This window comes from Pristiophorus japonicus, chromosome 4 (assembly GCF_044704955.1).
Source record: "Pristiophorus japonicus isolate sPriJap1 chromosome 4, sPriJap1.hap1, whole genome shotgun sequence".
Lineage (NCBI taxonomy): Eukaryota > Metazoa > Chordata > Chondrichthyes > Pristiophoridae > Pristiophorus > Pristiophorus japonicus.
This window is the reverse complement of record NC_091980.1, coordinates 76,855,880-76,871,544: the sequence shown is the minus strand read 5'-3', so window position 1 is coordinate 76,871,544 and position 15,665 is coordinate 76,855,880. Positions and strand designations below refer to the sequence as shown.

At 44.6% G+C, this 15,665-nt stretch overlaps 1 protein-coding gene across 2 annotated transcripts in view; it reads right to left on the bottom strand.

Moving 5' to 3' along the window:
• Nucleotides 1-15,665, bottom strand: part of fam193b (family with sequence similarity 193 member B) — a 109,369-nt gene that overhangs the window by 25,893 nt on the left and 67,811 nt on the right. For both annotated transcript variants that reach the window (XM_070878379.1, XM_070878380.1), the window contains exon 3: nucleotides 13,535-13,771. In XM_070878379.1, coding sequence (XP_070734480.1) covers nucleotides 13,535-13,771 — 237 coding nt within the window. The remainder of the gene's footprint in view (nucleotides 1-13,534; nucleotides 13,772-15,665) is intronic.

Sequence of the window (15,665 nt, the reverse complement as noted above, 5' to 3'; positions counted from 1 at the left end):
CAGTAGGTGAAGAGTTGACGGTCCTGACGGGAGAAATAGCAGTAATGACACGGGAACTTAGGGAGGGAATGTCCGAGGGAGTGCAATCGACAGCACAGGCCGTCAGGGAGTGCATGCAAATTACGGCACAGGCCATCAGGGAGGGCATGCAAGTGTCGGCACAGGCCGTCAGGGAGGGCCTGGTTGAGGTAGCTGCTGCAATAAGGGCATACAGCCCAGCCAATCAAATGACACCCCCATGAGGAAGTGAACGTTCCCTGAGATGTGGATGAGACATGGTTGCAGCCTTTCTTTGCTGCTTTTGTTCTTGTTCTTGATGTACCTGTAGTAGCGTTTTTCAAATTGAAATTGTTTTGTAAGTTTTGTAACTTTACAACTTATAAGGGATCTTATGGTTTTTAAGTGATCTTATAGTGTAAATGCTCTCACTTTTTTTTGTATCTTATTTAATTTTGCACCTAAAAAGTGATCCTGAAGTGTAAGTGATCTTAGAGTGTGACATTTTTCACATAGAAAGTGTTTTGTAACTTTACAAGTTTATAAGTGATCTTAAAGTTATTAAGTGATCTTCAAGAGTCATATTAAAAGTATAGTTTGATACAACAAATATTTTATTAGAGTGACATTAACTTTTCAATAAAATATTTTTTCATTAAAACTGTTTCATGTTCCATTAACACAACACAACGTAGGAACAACTGCAAAGAATAAACATGTCCATGCGCAAAAGTGGTCGCAGAGCCCTCAGGCATCAGTAGTTGAAGCGTTCATGGATGAGCTGCTGGCACAAGTCTCGAGCAATCGTTAAAGGGGCACGATGGACGGCCCTCCTCCGACCTCATGCTCCGGCATCAGGCACTTGCATGTTTTCCTGATTGTCGTTATCATCCACATCCTGGTCTTCCGTAATATTATCATCATGCACTGGACCCTCACGTCGGTCTTCGGGTTCCACTACCAGCTCCTGCTGCCTCATGATGGCCAAGTTATGGAGCATGCAGCACACAACAGTGAAGTGACCGACAATCTGAGGAGAGTATTGCAAGTGGCCTCCGGAATGGTCCAGGCATCGGAATCGCTGTTTCAATATGCCAATGGTCCTCTCAATGATGCTGTGCGTCGCAATGTGCGCCATGTTGTATTGACTGTCAGCTTCTGTCCGTGTCACGCGTATGGGCGTCATGAGCCAGGTGGTCAGGCCGTACACTTTGTCTCCCAGTAGCCAGCTCTGCCCTTCTGGCTGCTGCTCAAACATGTCAGATAGAATGCTGTCGCGTAGGATGAACACATCGTGGGTGCTGCCAGGGTATCTCGCATCGACTGACATGATGCGCGGCTTGTCGTCACACACGAGCTGCACATTGATAGAGCGGAAACCTTTCCTATTTCGGTACTGCTCAGATTCCTCCACGGGTGCTCGCAAGGCTATGTGGGTACAATCAATGCAGCCCTGTACCTTTGGGAAGCCGGCAATCCTGAAGAAGCCCACAGCCCTCTCATGGATCGCTTGTGCGGTCATTGGGAAATTGAAGAAGTCATTCCTTCACGCATAAAGTGCAGCCGTGACCTGGTAAACGCAGGCATGTATTGCACGTTGAGAGATGGCACACACATCTCCAGTTGTAGCCTGAAACGATCCCGAGGCATAGAAAGAAAGTGCAGCTGTTACCTTCACTTCAACAGACAAGGCAGTTGTCCTTCTGCTTCAGGGCTGCAAATCTGCTCTCACCATATCACAGATCTCAGTGACAACTTTTCTGCGAAAACGCAGCCTTTTCACACAATCAGCCTCGCTCATGTCCAGGTACGAGCGCCTGGTTCGATATTGGCGACACGGGTAAAGGTCTCCTGCCCATCAACCTACAGGCTACGATGTTCCTGGTGCGGTGAGCTCTAATCAATTCTCTCCTATGGAGTGAATTGATGGCAAATCATTGCATAATATGTGGTGTTGACAATGCAGCACCCATTCTGCAAATTTAAATATAAAACTGTCTATGTGGCTGCCTCTCCCTGTCCAAATGGCCTCAGTCCCCCTCACAGCTCGAAGGCTGCTGCTGTATCTTTGGCTGCCGGCCAGCCACTGACACCGCCCCTAAAGCGTGGCCAAATGCCCTCAAGAACCTTCATGAGCTGCGTGTGTCCTGCGTTGATTCTTTGGCTGCCGGCTAGCCACTGACGCCGCTGCTATCTCATGGCCGAATGGCCTCACATCGGTCCGCTGATTCTTCGGCTACCAGCCAGCCACTGACGCCGCTGATACCTCATGGCCGAATGGCCTCGGGTCCGTCCGGTGCTGCTTCTTCGCGGCCAACCACGAAGTGAATGAAGACCTGCCTCAAGCACTGCAGCTCAGCTCGAAGCTTGCTGCGCTGCCGTCGAGACACTGACGCCACACCGCTGCCTGTCTCCAACATGAAAGGCCTGCCTGAAGCACTTTCACACAGGTAGGAACATGGTTTATTTAATCTTTTCTTTGCTTATAAATTTTTATTCAGGTTGGATTTATTTGTATAATATTTGTATAAGTATAACTAAGGATTGATTGTAGAATTTAATGACTTCCCTTCCCCCCCTCCCCTCACCTCGTTCCCTACGCCTAATTTGTAACCTACGCCTGATTTTCTAAAGTGTAGACAAGGTTTTTTCGAGCGTACAAAAATCTTCACTTACTCCATTCTAAGTTAGTTTGGAGTAAGTTTTCACTCACGAAACTTTGAAATCAGGCGTCAGTGGCCGGACACGCCCCCTTTTGAAAAAAAAATTCTGTTCCAAAGTGAAACTGTTCTACCTGACTAGAACTGGAGCAAACTAAATGTGGAGAATTCCGATTTCAAAGATACTACGTTCTACACCAGTTGCTCCTAAAAATCAGGAGCAAATCATGTGGAAACTTGGGGCCAATAACTGGCGACGAGATTATGAATTTCCACGCGAAAATGGTTAACCTTGGCACCTTTCAACAATTCGCCAATGGGGAAGATTGGGAGGCTTTTGCGGAAAGGCTCCAACATTCTTTATTGCGAACGACCTGGCGGGAGACAACCCGACCTCGCTGGCTGATAAGCACAGAGCTATCCTGCTCAGCAGTTGTGGGCCCACCGTCTATGGCCTCGTCAGGGACCTGCTAGCCCCAGAGAGGACAACAACCAAAACATATGCGGAACTCGTAACGATGATGCAGGAACAGCTCAAACCTAAAGAGAACATCCTCACAGCCAGACACCGGTTCTACACCCACCAGCGGCCCGAAGGCCAAGAAATCGCAAAATATGCTGCAGACCTCAGACCGTGTGATTGGAATCGGCCACGAGGGCCTTCTCCACAGGCTGCTTTCTGCAGACACCACGGTCACCCTGCAGAAGGCAATTAACGTGAGCCAGTCGTTCATGGCCTCGGCCTGCGATTCCAAGCGGATGACTCACCCCCAGGACTCTAACCAGGCAAGTACTGTGAACCGACTGGCGCCTTTTAGAGGCAAGGCTGCTGCAAGCAGTCTCTCAGTGCAGAGAGAACAGAACCCCGAGTCACGCAACCGAGTCCACCGGCCAACCCCATGCTGGCACTGTGGAGAAAATCACAGGGCCCACCAGTGCCGCTACAAAGACTATACTTGCAAAGGCTGTAACACGAAGGGCCACCTCCAGCGAATGTGCAAGAGAAATTGTACTCACCGAGTCGATGAAGAGTTGGTCGATCATCCGGACTCCAGTGATGACAGAGTCCATGAGGCGGCTCAGCCCCACGATGAGGTGTACGGAGTGTTTACCTGCTCCACTGAGAGTTCTCCGTTGAAAATGGAAGTTGAAATCAATGGTGTTCCAATCACGATGGAGGTGGACACCGGGGCGATCCAGTCACTGATGAATCAGGCGGCCATTGAGAAACTTTGGGGCAATCCAGTCGAACGACCTAAAATCATCCCGATCCAAGTGAAGCTGCTCACCTACACTCACAGCACCATCCCAGTCGTTGGCAGCGTGGATGTCCAGGTGTTCCATGATTGCGCAATGCACAAGTTACCTTTGTGGATCGTTGCTGGTGATGGTCCAACGCTGCTAGGAAGAAGATGGATGAAACAGATCCGTTGGAGTTGGGAAAATCTCCAACCTCCGGCGATCGATGTCCTATGCGGCCCCGAATTTGGATCCAGCACAACACCCGAGAAACCAGCCACTCAACTCGACTGCGTGGAGATGACACAGACCGCTCAAACCCATCGGCAAGATGATCCAGCCGAAACGACCAGACCTCATCTTCCAGGCTCCAGTGGCAAGACTCCGGAGGAAGAAAATCGGTGCAGGAGGCAACTTCCCTGCTTCCTAGGCAGAACCTGGGGAAAAAAGGATCACCGCAGCCTATTTCGTGGAGAGAAAGAAGATGGCGCCCACACCACGAGGTGAAGCGCCTGAAGTAAAGATGGCAGCAACCAGACCATGAGGGGCAGCGTTGATGGAGCAACACGTGATGTCAAGCAGTGAATCGGATTGGGGTAAAGATTGCAAGGCCCTCTGAAAGGAGACCGGCATCCCATCACAATTAAAGGGACAATTCCACTCTTTGTATCGTGATGCCGGTGATACACATGTAAGCGATGTAATTGACAAATGCAAGTATGTAAATGTAACTAACCATGTTGAGTCGGGCGATTGCGGTCGGAGCCAATGTATTATGACAGTAAATGAAGTAATGATGTGCGATGCCGGGTTCTACATGTGCGCCGACAAAACCAAGGGCAACCTCCCGTCGGAAGCACCCAGGTCCAGCGGGCAACCCGATCATGTAGCCTGCACCTCCGGGACCAATGTGATGCCCCAGGGAGCGTGGCCACACACAGAGGGAGCACACCAGCTGCAGGGCCAGCGATCAGCAGATGGCAAAGGCACTACTACCGGTACCCTGCCCCAGATCGGCTCGACCTCTCTGGCCACCAGGACCAGTACCGGGAGCAAGAGGCTAGCACCCTCCAGCTCTCCCAATGGAACCTGAGATGACCAGGCTCCCACTACCACTGAAGGGTAGCAGGGAGACACCGCAGCTCTCAAAAGGAGGGCAGTGAGGCCACACACTCCTATGGCTCTGCCCACCATTAGGCAACGGCAAAGGCCCTGAGACTCAGCCAGGTGAGCGATCCGAACCCATCCAGCTAGCAGGGGACGCAGCGCCGCCATCGGACAATCTGGACAGAGTCCGGTCACTCTGGAACTAGCGCCCTCACCCACCTGCACCTACACAACCCAGGGGCAAGACTGTGATACCACGTATGTACCTTACCTGTAAAATGTACTTGTTCCAATACTGCAGAACCCAAACAGTGATGTAATTAATCCGATGTTCCTTTTTTTTGTTCTTTCTTTCTGTACATGTATGCAGATGCAGGTGTTGAGCCACACACATGGTCTATGTATGGGGGGGGGTGGGGGCAGGAAGCAGTGGGGAGAATGGATGTATGTAGCCATGGCCACACATGGATTATACCCAGAACCCACACAACCCCCACTGCAACGTCTAACCGTCCACTGCTGACCACTTCCCAATGGTGTGGCAATAAGGACTTGGGGATCTACAGGGAGAGCGCCAAGCCAAAGCATAGACAAGCTACAAGGGTTTTGGGCACTCAAGTCTCGGGCCAGAGCACACAATGCAAAGGCCAGTGGCACAAGACTTAGGGGAGAGTGATGTTGTGTATGTATAATACAAGTATACTCCCTGTACTCTCAATGTACAGTTACATAAGGCTACCGATTGTAACTTCACACTGTATACACTATGCTTGTACCACCAGAGGGTGCAACTGGTGGAGACCTAGGGGTCACCTGTACACGATAGGTAACCAGGTATAAAAGGGAGCTCACCATACTGTACCCTCACTCAGGAGCTGCAATAAATGGACTAAGGTCACCACAATTCAAGTACAATACTTACCTCATGGAGTCATTATTATAGTGCTCACAGACACAAAAATACTAGCATGGATTGAGGATTGGTTAACAGACAGAAAAGTGAGTAGGAATAAATGGGTCATTTTTGGGAAGGCAGACAAACTAGTGAGGTACCGTGAGGATCAGTGCTTGGGCCACAGCTAGTCACAATCCATATCAATGATTTAGATGAGGGGACCAGATGTAATATATCCAAGTTTGCTGATGATACAAATCTAAGTGGGAATATAATTTGTGAGAAGGATGTAAAGAGACTTCAAGAGGATAGAGACAGGCTGTGAGTGGGCAAGAACATGGGAAATGGGATATAACGTGTAGAAATGTGAAGTTATCCACTTTGGTCGGAAAAATAGGAAAGCAGAGTATTTATTTTTTTTTAAAAACAGTGTGAGATTGGGAAATGTTGGTGTTCAAAGGGACCAGAGTGTCCTAGTGCACAAATCACAAGGTTAACATGCAGGTACAGCAAGCAATTATGAAATCAAATGATACGTTGGCCTTTAGAGGATTTGAGTATAGTTGTAAAGATGTCTTGCTGCAATTATATAGGGCCTTGGTGAGTATTGTACAGGTAAAGTGTTAAAAATCCGGAGTTGCGGACTCTGGAATGTTCCGGAATCCGGACCGATTGGTGGCAGGGTCGTCCAGAGTCCATAAAATGTTCCGGAATCTGGACCCGGCGACCCTGCCTTACCATCCCTCACCTCGCCCACCGCCCTTACCTTGGGGCCTCCTCGCCAGTTGGCCCAAACAACTCATCGACGGGGCCAGTGGCCCGAACAGCTCCTCGGTGGCGAGGCCCGCCCGACAACCTCATCGACGGGGCTGGCGGCCTGAACAGCTCCTCAGCGGGGACACCCCCACCACCCTTTCTGACGTTCTGAAATCCGGAAATACTCGAACCTGGGCTCAGGTGTTTCTGGATGACTTCAGAAAGACGATCGAAAGTCCGGAAAAGCCCGCAATCCAGAACGGCCTCGGTCCCGAATTCTCGGCGCTGCACCTATATACAGTTTTGGTCTCCTTACCTAAGAAAGGATATATTTGCCATAGAGGGAGTACAACGAAGGTTCACCAGACTGATTCCCTGGGATGGGGGGGGATTATCCTATGAGGATTGATTGAGCAGACTATTTATATTCACTCGAGTTTAAAAAAATAAGAGGTGATCGCACTGAAACACATAAAAGCATTACAGGGATTGACAGGGTAGATGCAGGAAGGATGTTTCCTCTGGCTGAGGAGTCTAGAACCAGGGGCTACAGTCACAGAATAAGGGGTTGGCCATTTAGGACTGAGATGAGGAGAAACTTCTTCACTCAGAAAGTGGTGAATATTTGGAATTCTCTACCCCGGAGGGCTGTGGAGGCTCATTTGAGTATATTCAAGATAGAGGTCGATAGATTTTTGGATATTAAGTGAATCCAGGGATCTGGGGATAGTGCAGGAAAGTGGAGTTGAGGTAGAAGATCAGCCATGATCTCATTGAATAGCGGAGCAGGCTCAACAGTCCAAATGGCCTACTCCTGCTCGTAATTCTTGTTATGTTCTTATGACAAAATTGTATGATAGGTGATAGAATTTCAAACTAAACCCATCACCTATCATATGGTGATTGTTGACCCAGAGACAAAATCCAATGGACCATCAAACTGGAATTTATTTTAGGCTTAAACCAGCAATGTAAAACTTCTCTAGTTTCAGTTAGAGTTAGTTTAAGCTCTATATTTCCAGAATATGTTCAGTCAGTTCATAGTCACTGAGGAGAGTGGGCTATGATTTCTACATTACTTGCCACTCACTTGAGTGGGGCAACAATGCAGTGTCTCCCAAACCATCAAGAACAAAAGTTTCCTGTAAAGAAACATTGATTAAAGAAAAGTGCCCCAGCCCATGCTTTGCTGGATTAGCTGACCTACCTTACAGGGACTCATTTTTACAAATTCATTTGCTACCCATGGGGTACACAAAACATTATAGCAAATCAAGCTTTAGCATTCCACAGGGGAAGAAAACACAATATACATATTAAGTTTTACTTTAGTTCTACCTTGAGCCACTCTATCCCCAAATAAAACCTGCTACATTATATATGGACTTGAAATGTAATGCCAGATAGGGTGCTGGAAACAGATTCAAAGTTAACTTTCAAAAGGGAATTGAGTAAGTACTTGAATGAGATAAAATTGCAAGGATATGGGCAAAAAGCCAGGGAATGGGACTAACTGGATTGCTCTTCGAAAGATCCGGTGCAAACTCGATGGGCTGAATGGCCTCTTCTGTGCTATACTATTCTATGATTCTAATTCGGTTATACATACTGAAAACACATTTGCTCCTTCAATTCAGGTTGTATAGAACAAAAAGGAATGATTGAAAAAATCATTTTTCTTGCCAATTTTATTCCCTCCCCTCCTCAAGTTATTAACTCCTTACTGAGGTATGGTTCTGTGAGCACTGTTCAACCTTCAGTCTCTCGCTCAAGCGGCCATCATTCACATGCAAGCCTCAACTATAATCTTCAATTTCCATAAAACTTCACATCTAAACCCGATCCTGTGCTTACCTGATATTCACAAATGCACACTTCTAGCAAATCACAACTGGATAGCAATCAGGAACAAGAACTCGTCTGATTTCCCTGCCCCCTCCCCAATAGCCCCGGGGTCAGCTGTCGTGCCATCTCAGCTGAAACCAGTCTGGAAACTGAACCTGCAACTTTTCTGCATTCATGGTTCAGCTACTTACTGAAAGAGCCCAATTCTAAATATGTAGTATAGAAAAATGCAGCATTACACCACATTTTACCCCAAGCACAGACTATATGTAAACAACTGTGCACCATGATAAAGAGTCAGAGGTCCAATCAATTTGAAAGACCTCAAAACTGGTGCATGAATCCTTATGTTCCAGCTCATTTTTTTCTAGATAGAATACACATTCAAATTACTAGCCAAACTGTTCCAGTACAAAGCCGAACAAAGTGAAAAATTGCCCAGGTATATCCTGTCTACAAAAAGCAGGACAAATCCAATCCGGCCAATTTCCACCCCATCAGCCTACTCTCAATCATAAGCAAAGTGATGGGGTCGTCGACAGTGCTACGAAGCGGCACTTGCTCACCGGTAACCTGCTTACCGATGCTCAGTTTGGGTTCTGTCAGGACCACTGGACTCCAAACCTCATTACAGCCTTGGTCCAAACACGGACAAAAGAGCTGAATTCCAGAAGTGAGATGTGAGTGACTGCCCTTGACATCAAGGCAGCATTTGACAAAGTGTAGCATCAAGAAGCCCAAGTAAAATTGAAGTCAATGGGAATCAGGAGGAAAACTTTCCATTGGCTGGAATTATATCAAGGACAAAGAAAGATGGCTGTGGTTTTTGGAGGCCAATTATTTCATCCCTAGGACATTGCTGCAGGAATTCCTCAGGGCAGTGTCCTATGCCCAACAATCTTCAGCTGCTTTACCAATGACCTTCCCTCCAACATATGGTCAGAAGTGGGGATGTTCGCTGATTGTACAGTGCATGATAAGGGAGAATAGGAACAGATTAGGAGAGAAGCAATTCGGAAGGAAAAAGGAACTATGAAATTAAATTATCAAAGAACATAAAACAAAATAGTAAAATATGCACATAAATAAAAAAGGCAGGTCGGGATGGGAATAGGACCACTAAAGGATGGACAGGATAATACACCAGGTAGTGATAAGAGAGATGGCAGAAATATTAAATAATTACTTTGCTTCAGTATTTACATGGGAGATAGAACAGGTGGATCTGACATTGAATGATGAGATTAGTAATGAGATAACTGCATTTAAAATGAGATATATTAAATAAACTAATCAAACTCAGAGGATTAAAAACCCCTGGTCCGGATGGATGACATCAACGCATTTTAAAAGGATCTCGGGAAGAGTTATCAGAGGCATTATTACACATGTTTAATAATTCGTTAGAAAAAGGTGTAGTGCCAGAGGACTGTCGGATAGCTAATGTAATACTTATATTTAAGAAGGGAGATATAACATGTCCAGGGAACTATAGACCAATCAGCCGAACATCGGTGGTAGGAAAAAATAATGGAATTCCTACTAAAGGAAAAAACAAAACATCTAAAAACCAAAAATATAACGATTATTCAGCATGGATTTCAAAAGGGGAAGTCTTGCTTGACCAACTTCATTGAATTTTTCGAAGAGGTAGACAAGGGTAATGCAGTAGATGTAATTTATCTAGATTTTCAAGTGGCCTTCGATCAGGTACCACTTAATCAACTAACGAATAAAGTCAGAGAATGCGGAGTCAGGAGACACGTAGCAGAATGGATAGCTAGCTGGCTTCATGACTGAAAGCAGCACATTGGGGTTTGGAATCCAAAATACAATTTATAAATTTGCAGATGACACTAAATTGGGGTGGGGGGGGGCAAGTCAACATTGAGGAGGACTGCCACAAAAGACAGGAAGACATTGATAAACTTGCAGAATGGGCATAACAATTGGCAAATGAATTTCAACACAGATAAATGTGAGGTATTACATTTTGGTAGGAAGAATAGGGAGGTCATTTAATACTTGGAGGGTGGGAGTCTGGGTGAAGTGTAGGAGCAAAGGGATCTCTGAGTACAAATATGAACTGGAGGGTAGCTAATGTAACACCACTTTTTAAAAAGGGAGGGAAAGAGAAAGCAGGTAATTATAGACCGGTTAGCCTGACATCAGTTGTGGGGAAAATGTTGGAATCAATTATTAAGGATGAAATAGCAGCGCATTTGGAAAGCAGCGACAGATCGGTCCAAGACAGCATGGATTTATGAAAGGGAAATCATGCTTGACAAATCTTCTGGAATTTTTTGAGGATGCAACTAGTAGAGTGGACAAGGGAGAACCAGTGAATGTGGTGTATTTAGACTTTCAAAAGGCTTTTGACAAGGTCCCACACAAGAGATTGGTGTGCAAAATCAAAGCACATGGTATTGGGGGTAATATACTGACGTGGATAGAGAACTGGTTGGCAGACAGGAAGCAGAGAGTCGGAATAAACGGGTCCTTTTCAGAATGGTAGGCAGTGACTAGTGGAGTGCCGCAGGGCTCAGTGCTGGGACCCCAGCTCTTTACAATATACATCAATGATTTGAATGAAGGAATTGAGTGTAATATCTCCAGATGACACTAAACTGGGTGGCGTTGAGAGCTGTGAGGGGGACGCTAGAAGGCTGCAGGGTGACTTGGACAGGTTAGGTAAGTGGGCAAATGCATGGCAGATGCAGTATAATGTGGATAAATGTGAGGTTATCCACTTTGGGAGCAAAAACGCGAAGACAGATTATCTGAATGGCAGCAGATTAGGAAAAAGGGAGGTGCAACGAGATCTGGGTGTTATGGTTCATCAGTCTTTGAAAGTTGGCATACAGGTACAGCAGGCGGTGAAGGCGGCAAATGGTATGATGGCCTTCATAGCTAGGGGATCTGAGTACAGGAGCAGGGAGGTCTTACTGCAGTTGTACAGGGCCTTAGTGAGGCCTCACCTGGAATATTGTGTTCAATCTGAGGAAGGATGTTCTTGCTATTGAGGGATTGCAGCGAAGGTTCACCAGACTGATTCCCGGGTTGGCAGGACTGACATGAGGAAAGACTGGATCAACTGGACCTTTATACATTTGAGTTTAGAAGGATGAGGGGATTTCATAGAAACATATAGGATTCTGACGGGACGGGATAGGTTAGATGCGGGTAGAATGTTCCCGATATTGGGGAAGTCCAGAACCAGGGGACACAGTCTTAGGATAAGGGACAGGCCATTTAGGACTGGGATGAGGAGAAACTTCTTCATTCAGACAGTTATTAACCTGTGGAATTCCCTACCGCAGAGAGTTGTTGATGCCAGTTCATTGGATATAGTCAAGAGGGAGTTAGATATGGCCCTTACGGCTAAGGGGGATCAAGGAAAGCAGGAAAGGGGTACTGAGGGAATGATCAGCCATGATCTTATTGAATCGTGGTGCAGGCTCGAAGGGCCGAACAGCCGACTCCTGCACCTATTTTCTATGTTTCTAAATACACAAATCACTAAAAGTAGTGACACTGGAGAGGATTTACAAGGATGATTCCATAAATGCGAGCGTATGCCCACCAGGAAAGGATGAACAAGGCTGGGTCTCTTTTCTCTTGAAAAGAAAAAAAAATGACCGAATCGAGGTCATTAAAATTATGAATTTTTGAGAGAGTAGACAGTGAAAATATTTCCACTTGTGGGGAAGAGCACAACTTGAGGCTATCAATATAAAATAGTCACCAAGAAATCAAATAGGGAAATCAGAAGAAACTCTTAACCCAGAGAGTGGTGAGAATGTGGAACTCGCTACCACAGGGAGTGGTTGAAGCGAACAGTATAAATGCATTTAAGGGGCAGTTAGATAAGCACATGAGGGAGAAGAGAATAGAGGGTTATACTGATAGATTTAGATGAGGAAAGACGGGAGGAGGCTTGAGCGGAGCATAAACGCATGCATGGACTGACTGGACCGAATAGCCAGTTTCTGTGCTGTATATCCTATGTAATCCAATATCAAAGGAAATCCATGAAAAGTAGATACACAATTAGATATCACCTTGCAGTTTTTTTTTTTAATCTGAGCACATCAAAATATTTTCAATCAATTTACTGAATTCATATTTATTGGCAAGTCACTAATATTTATTTTTAACAAACCCCATTCATAAATCACAATGGTTTAATCACAATGTGATATTTACTTCTTATGCTGTTTTATATAATGGTTCAGTTGCACTTCATTATTTTTTTAAACTCCGACATATAAAAGAACTGTGCCAGTGTCGAATACAAATCCACATACTGCTGCATGGCACTCTTAGTCCAACAATGACCACTCTTTCTGAAGCATAGTCACACTCCTGCTTTTCTCTCAGTTAAGAGATTTCTATTAATATATCTATGAAGTAAAATTATGTTTTGGAAGTTGAACAAAAATTTATTTCACTTGTTTGTAATTGTGAATACCCGTAAGAAAAACAACACTTTTCTTTCACTGTTTAAAATAAAGACGTTACATTTTGCTTCTAAGCACCCCATTTCCCAACTAAGTTTCCCTCGGGTTCTGGGTTACTGTGAAAAATCAATTTTTGTCTCCAGGTAGATTTTCACAAATCGATAATGTTGTCAATGTGATTTTTCAATGCCAATGCAGCCCCTTCACATGGACAACACTCCTACATCGGTTTCAAAACCCCAACTAGGTATCCTGGGATAAATCAGTAACTTACTCTTCCCATTCGGTCCATTTCCTCACATTCATCTCCCAATCCAAGGTCCTTCATTTTGAATACAATCTGTGAACAGTGAGATGCTGAATCAGGGATGATGTAGGCTTCACGTCAAACCTACCAACACTACAGTGGTGGGCTTCTTCATAGAGAACTTGGCCTTCTGTAGCGAATCCCTCCCTTTAATCCACGAGAGCAAGATGGATATCAGATTGTATATCATGCTGTAGGAGGTTTCCCTTTTCCCCCACTCCATATTTCCTGCATTTCTCTCCCTTCTAATTCCAATATATATCCATACCTTTGTACATGTGCCATTTGGAGTGCCTGTGCATGGCTGAAGTTGCTGTAGCTGTTGTGGATGAGGATTACTGGATGCCAATGTCTGTCTATGCATTTGATGGCAGCAGTGGATTGCAGAGTGGTGACATTTTTCTGTTGGTAACCTGTGAAGATTGGAGACTCCATCTCCTTCTGCCATTGTTCTCACTGACTCATCAATCACATCTTCATGTGCCTGACATTCATCTTGTCCTACCTGAAACAACAAAATAAGGCATGTACTTTCAATTATTCATATCCTACCACACCTGCAGGGTGCACACCAGAAAACATTTACAAATTATATAAAACTATAAAACCACATTAACCCTGTTGCATACCAAGGTCAAGTTAAAATGAATTACAGCTGAACAGGGTGAAAAATTAAAACTTGGTAACGATTTCTATGTTAACAGTCAATGCGTGCATCAGCATTACATTCAACTTTCTACCACAAGTGCATATCTGAACTTATCATATATGAAACCAGTGCAATATCTATTGTTTTCTCATATGTTGAAAACAAGAGTGTATACCACAGAATTGTGCCACTGCCCTTTCTAGTTCTTCCCTCTAGGTCGTACATCATCATAAGCCCTGGTACAAAAAGACTCTAAACCAACAAATACAGAGCATTATAGCGGCAGTGTTGCAATTTATGAGCACCGGTGCACTGAGCACCGGTGCACTGCCTAGATAGCCACACTCTCAGATAACTTGTGCAAATACTGACACACTCTCTTGTTATTGCTTCTGAAAGGCTATCAATGGCACAAATGACATTTGCAAATATGTTTTTTCATTAGTATACAACAGAAACAACACAAGTTGAATATTGAAAAAAATCTAGAATACACAATTTTTATTGCATATTCTTGTGGCACATGATAAACATAGCCTCAGACGGACAGAAATCAGATAACCTCGCACATCCACGGGAGACTCTTGAGGGCCCTTAGGGTCCATTTAGTACCCGTTTGAAAACCTATTTGTTAGAGCAATAGTTAAATCATCCTAATTCAGATATCAAGTAAAATTGAACCCAATACAACAGTTGATACTGAAACACCCCTGCATTAAAGGTGTTTTTCTAATAGATTCTGCTCCTGAAGCTGAGATTAACACTGCTGAAAATAAAAATATTTCAATTGACAGACTAAGGTGGATGTTAATAATTCTCCAACTATTTAAGAGGGTTACTAATCACAATGCTCCATTATTCCTTTCTGCTCTCTCTACTTAATTGTCCCATCCCCTCAGCCAACCTCATGCCCATTTTGCTTCTGTAAAAACATGTACAGACTATTCCCACCTGTTACAAATTTATATTCACTAAACGCACTCAGTTGGAACATCTAATCCTGAGAACACCAGCTACCTTCGAACAGGAGACATGGAGCCCAGCAGAGCCATTTGATAACACTAGCAAACTCAAATGACTGAACGAGAAACACTTTACTGGAACATAAAAGAATAGAAATATAAGGTTCGTTCAAGTCCTATTATTATACATCTAAAAAGACAACCCACTGACACCATTACCAAATGCCAAAATAAACATTTAAGCACTGTAACGTGTCACCTGGCTTAAAACAAAAGAAAATACTCCATAGCCACACATCCTGTCACACTGTGGTTCAAACGGCACAGGTTGCCTGGAGGAATGCCATGGCTGGCTATCGGCTCTTTAGATGGGAACCTGTAGGTTAGTCTGAATCAAGTGATCTAAAATCAAAGGGAAATGCTGTCAATCAGCACACCTACCAATTGCTAATAAATAACTGGACAGGTTTATCCAAAGAATGAATATTGCAGATCCATCCATTTCAGCTGCTGATGCAGTGTTAACATGGTGCTTTATATTCAAAGGATATGTGCAGAGCAGAGAGCCATCTGTTGGATACAATTATTGCAAACAAAACTCACTATTTATGCATTTTATGCTCATTAAGGTGATGGATGTCAATGCTGAGAAATGCAACACTTTATCTTAAACACCGTGTCAGCATCAAGGTAAAATATACACAATACAAAGCCTTTTCCCTTGTCCAACAAAATGCTTTACCTGCAAGTTTAGAAAAGCACCCTTGCTGGAGCAACATCGTGCGTTT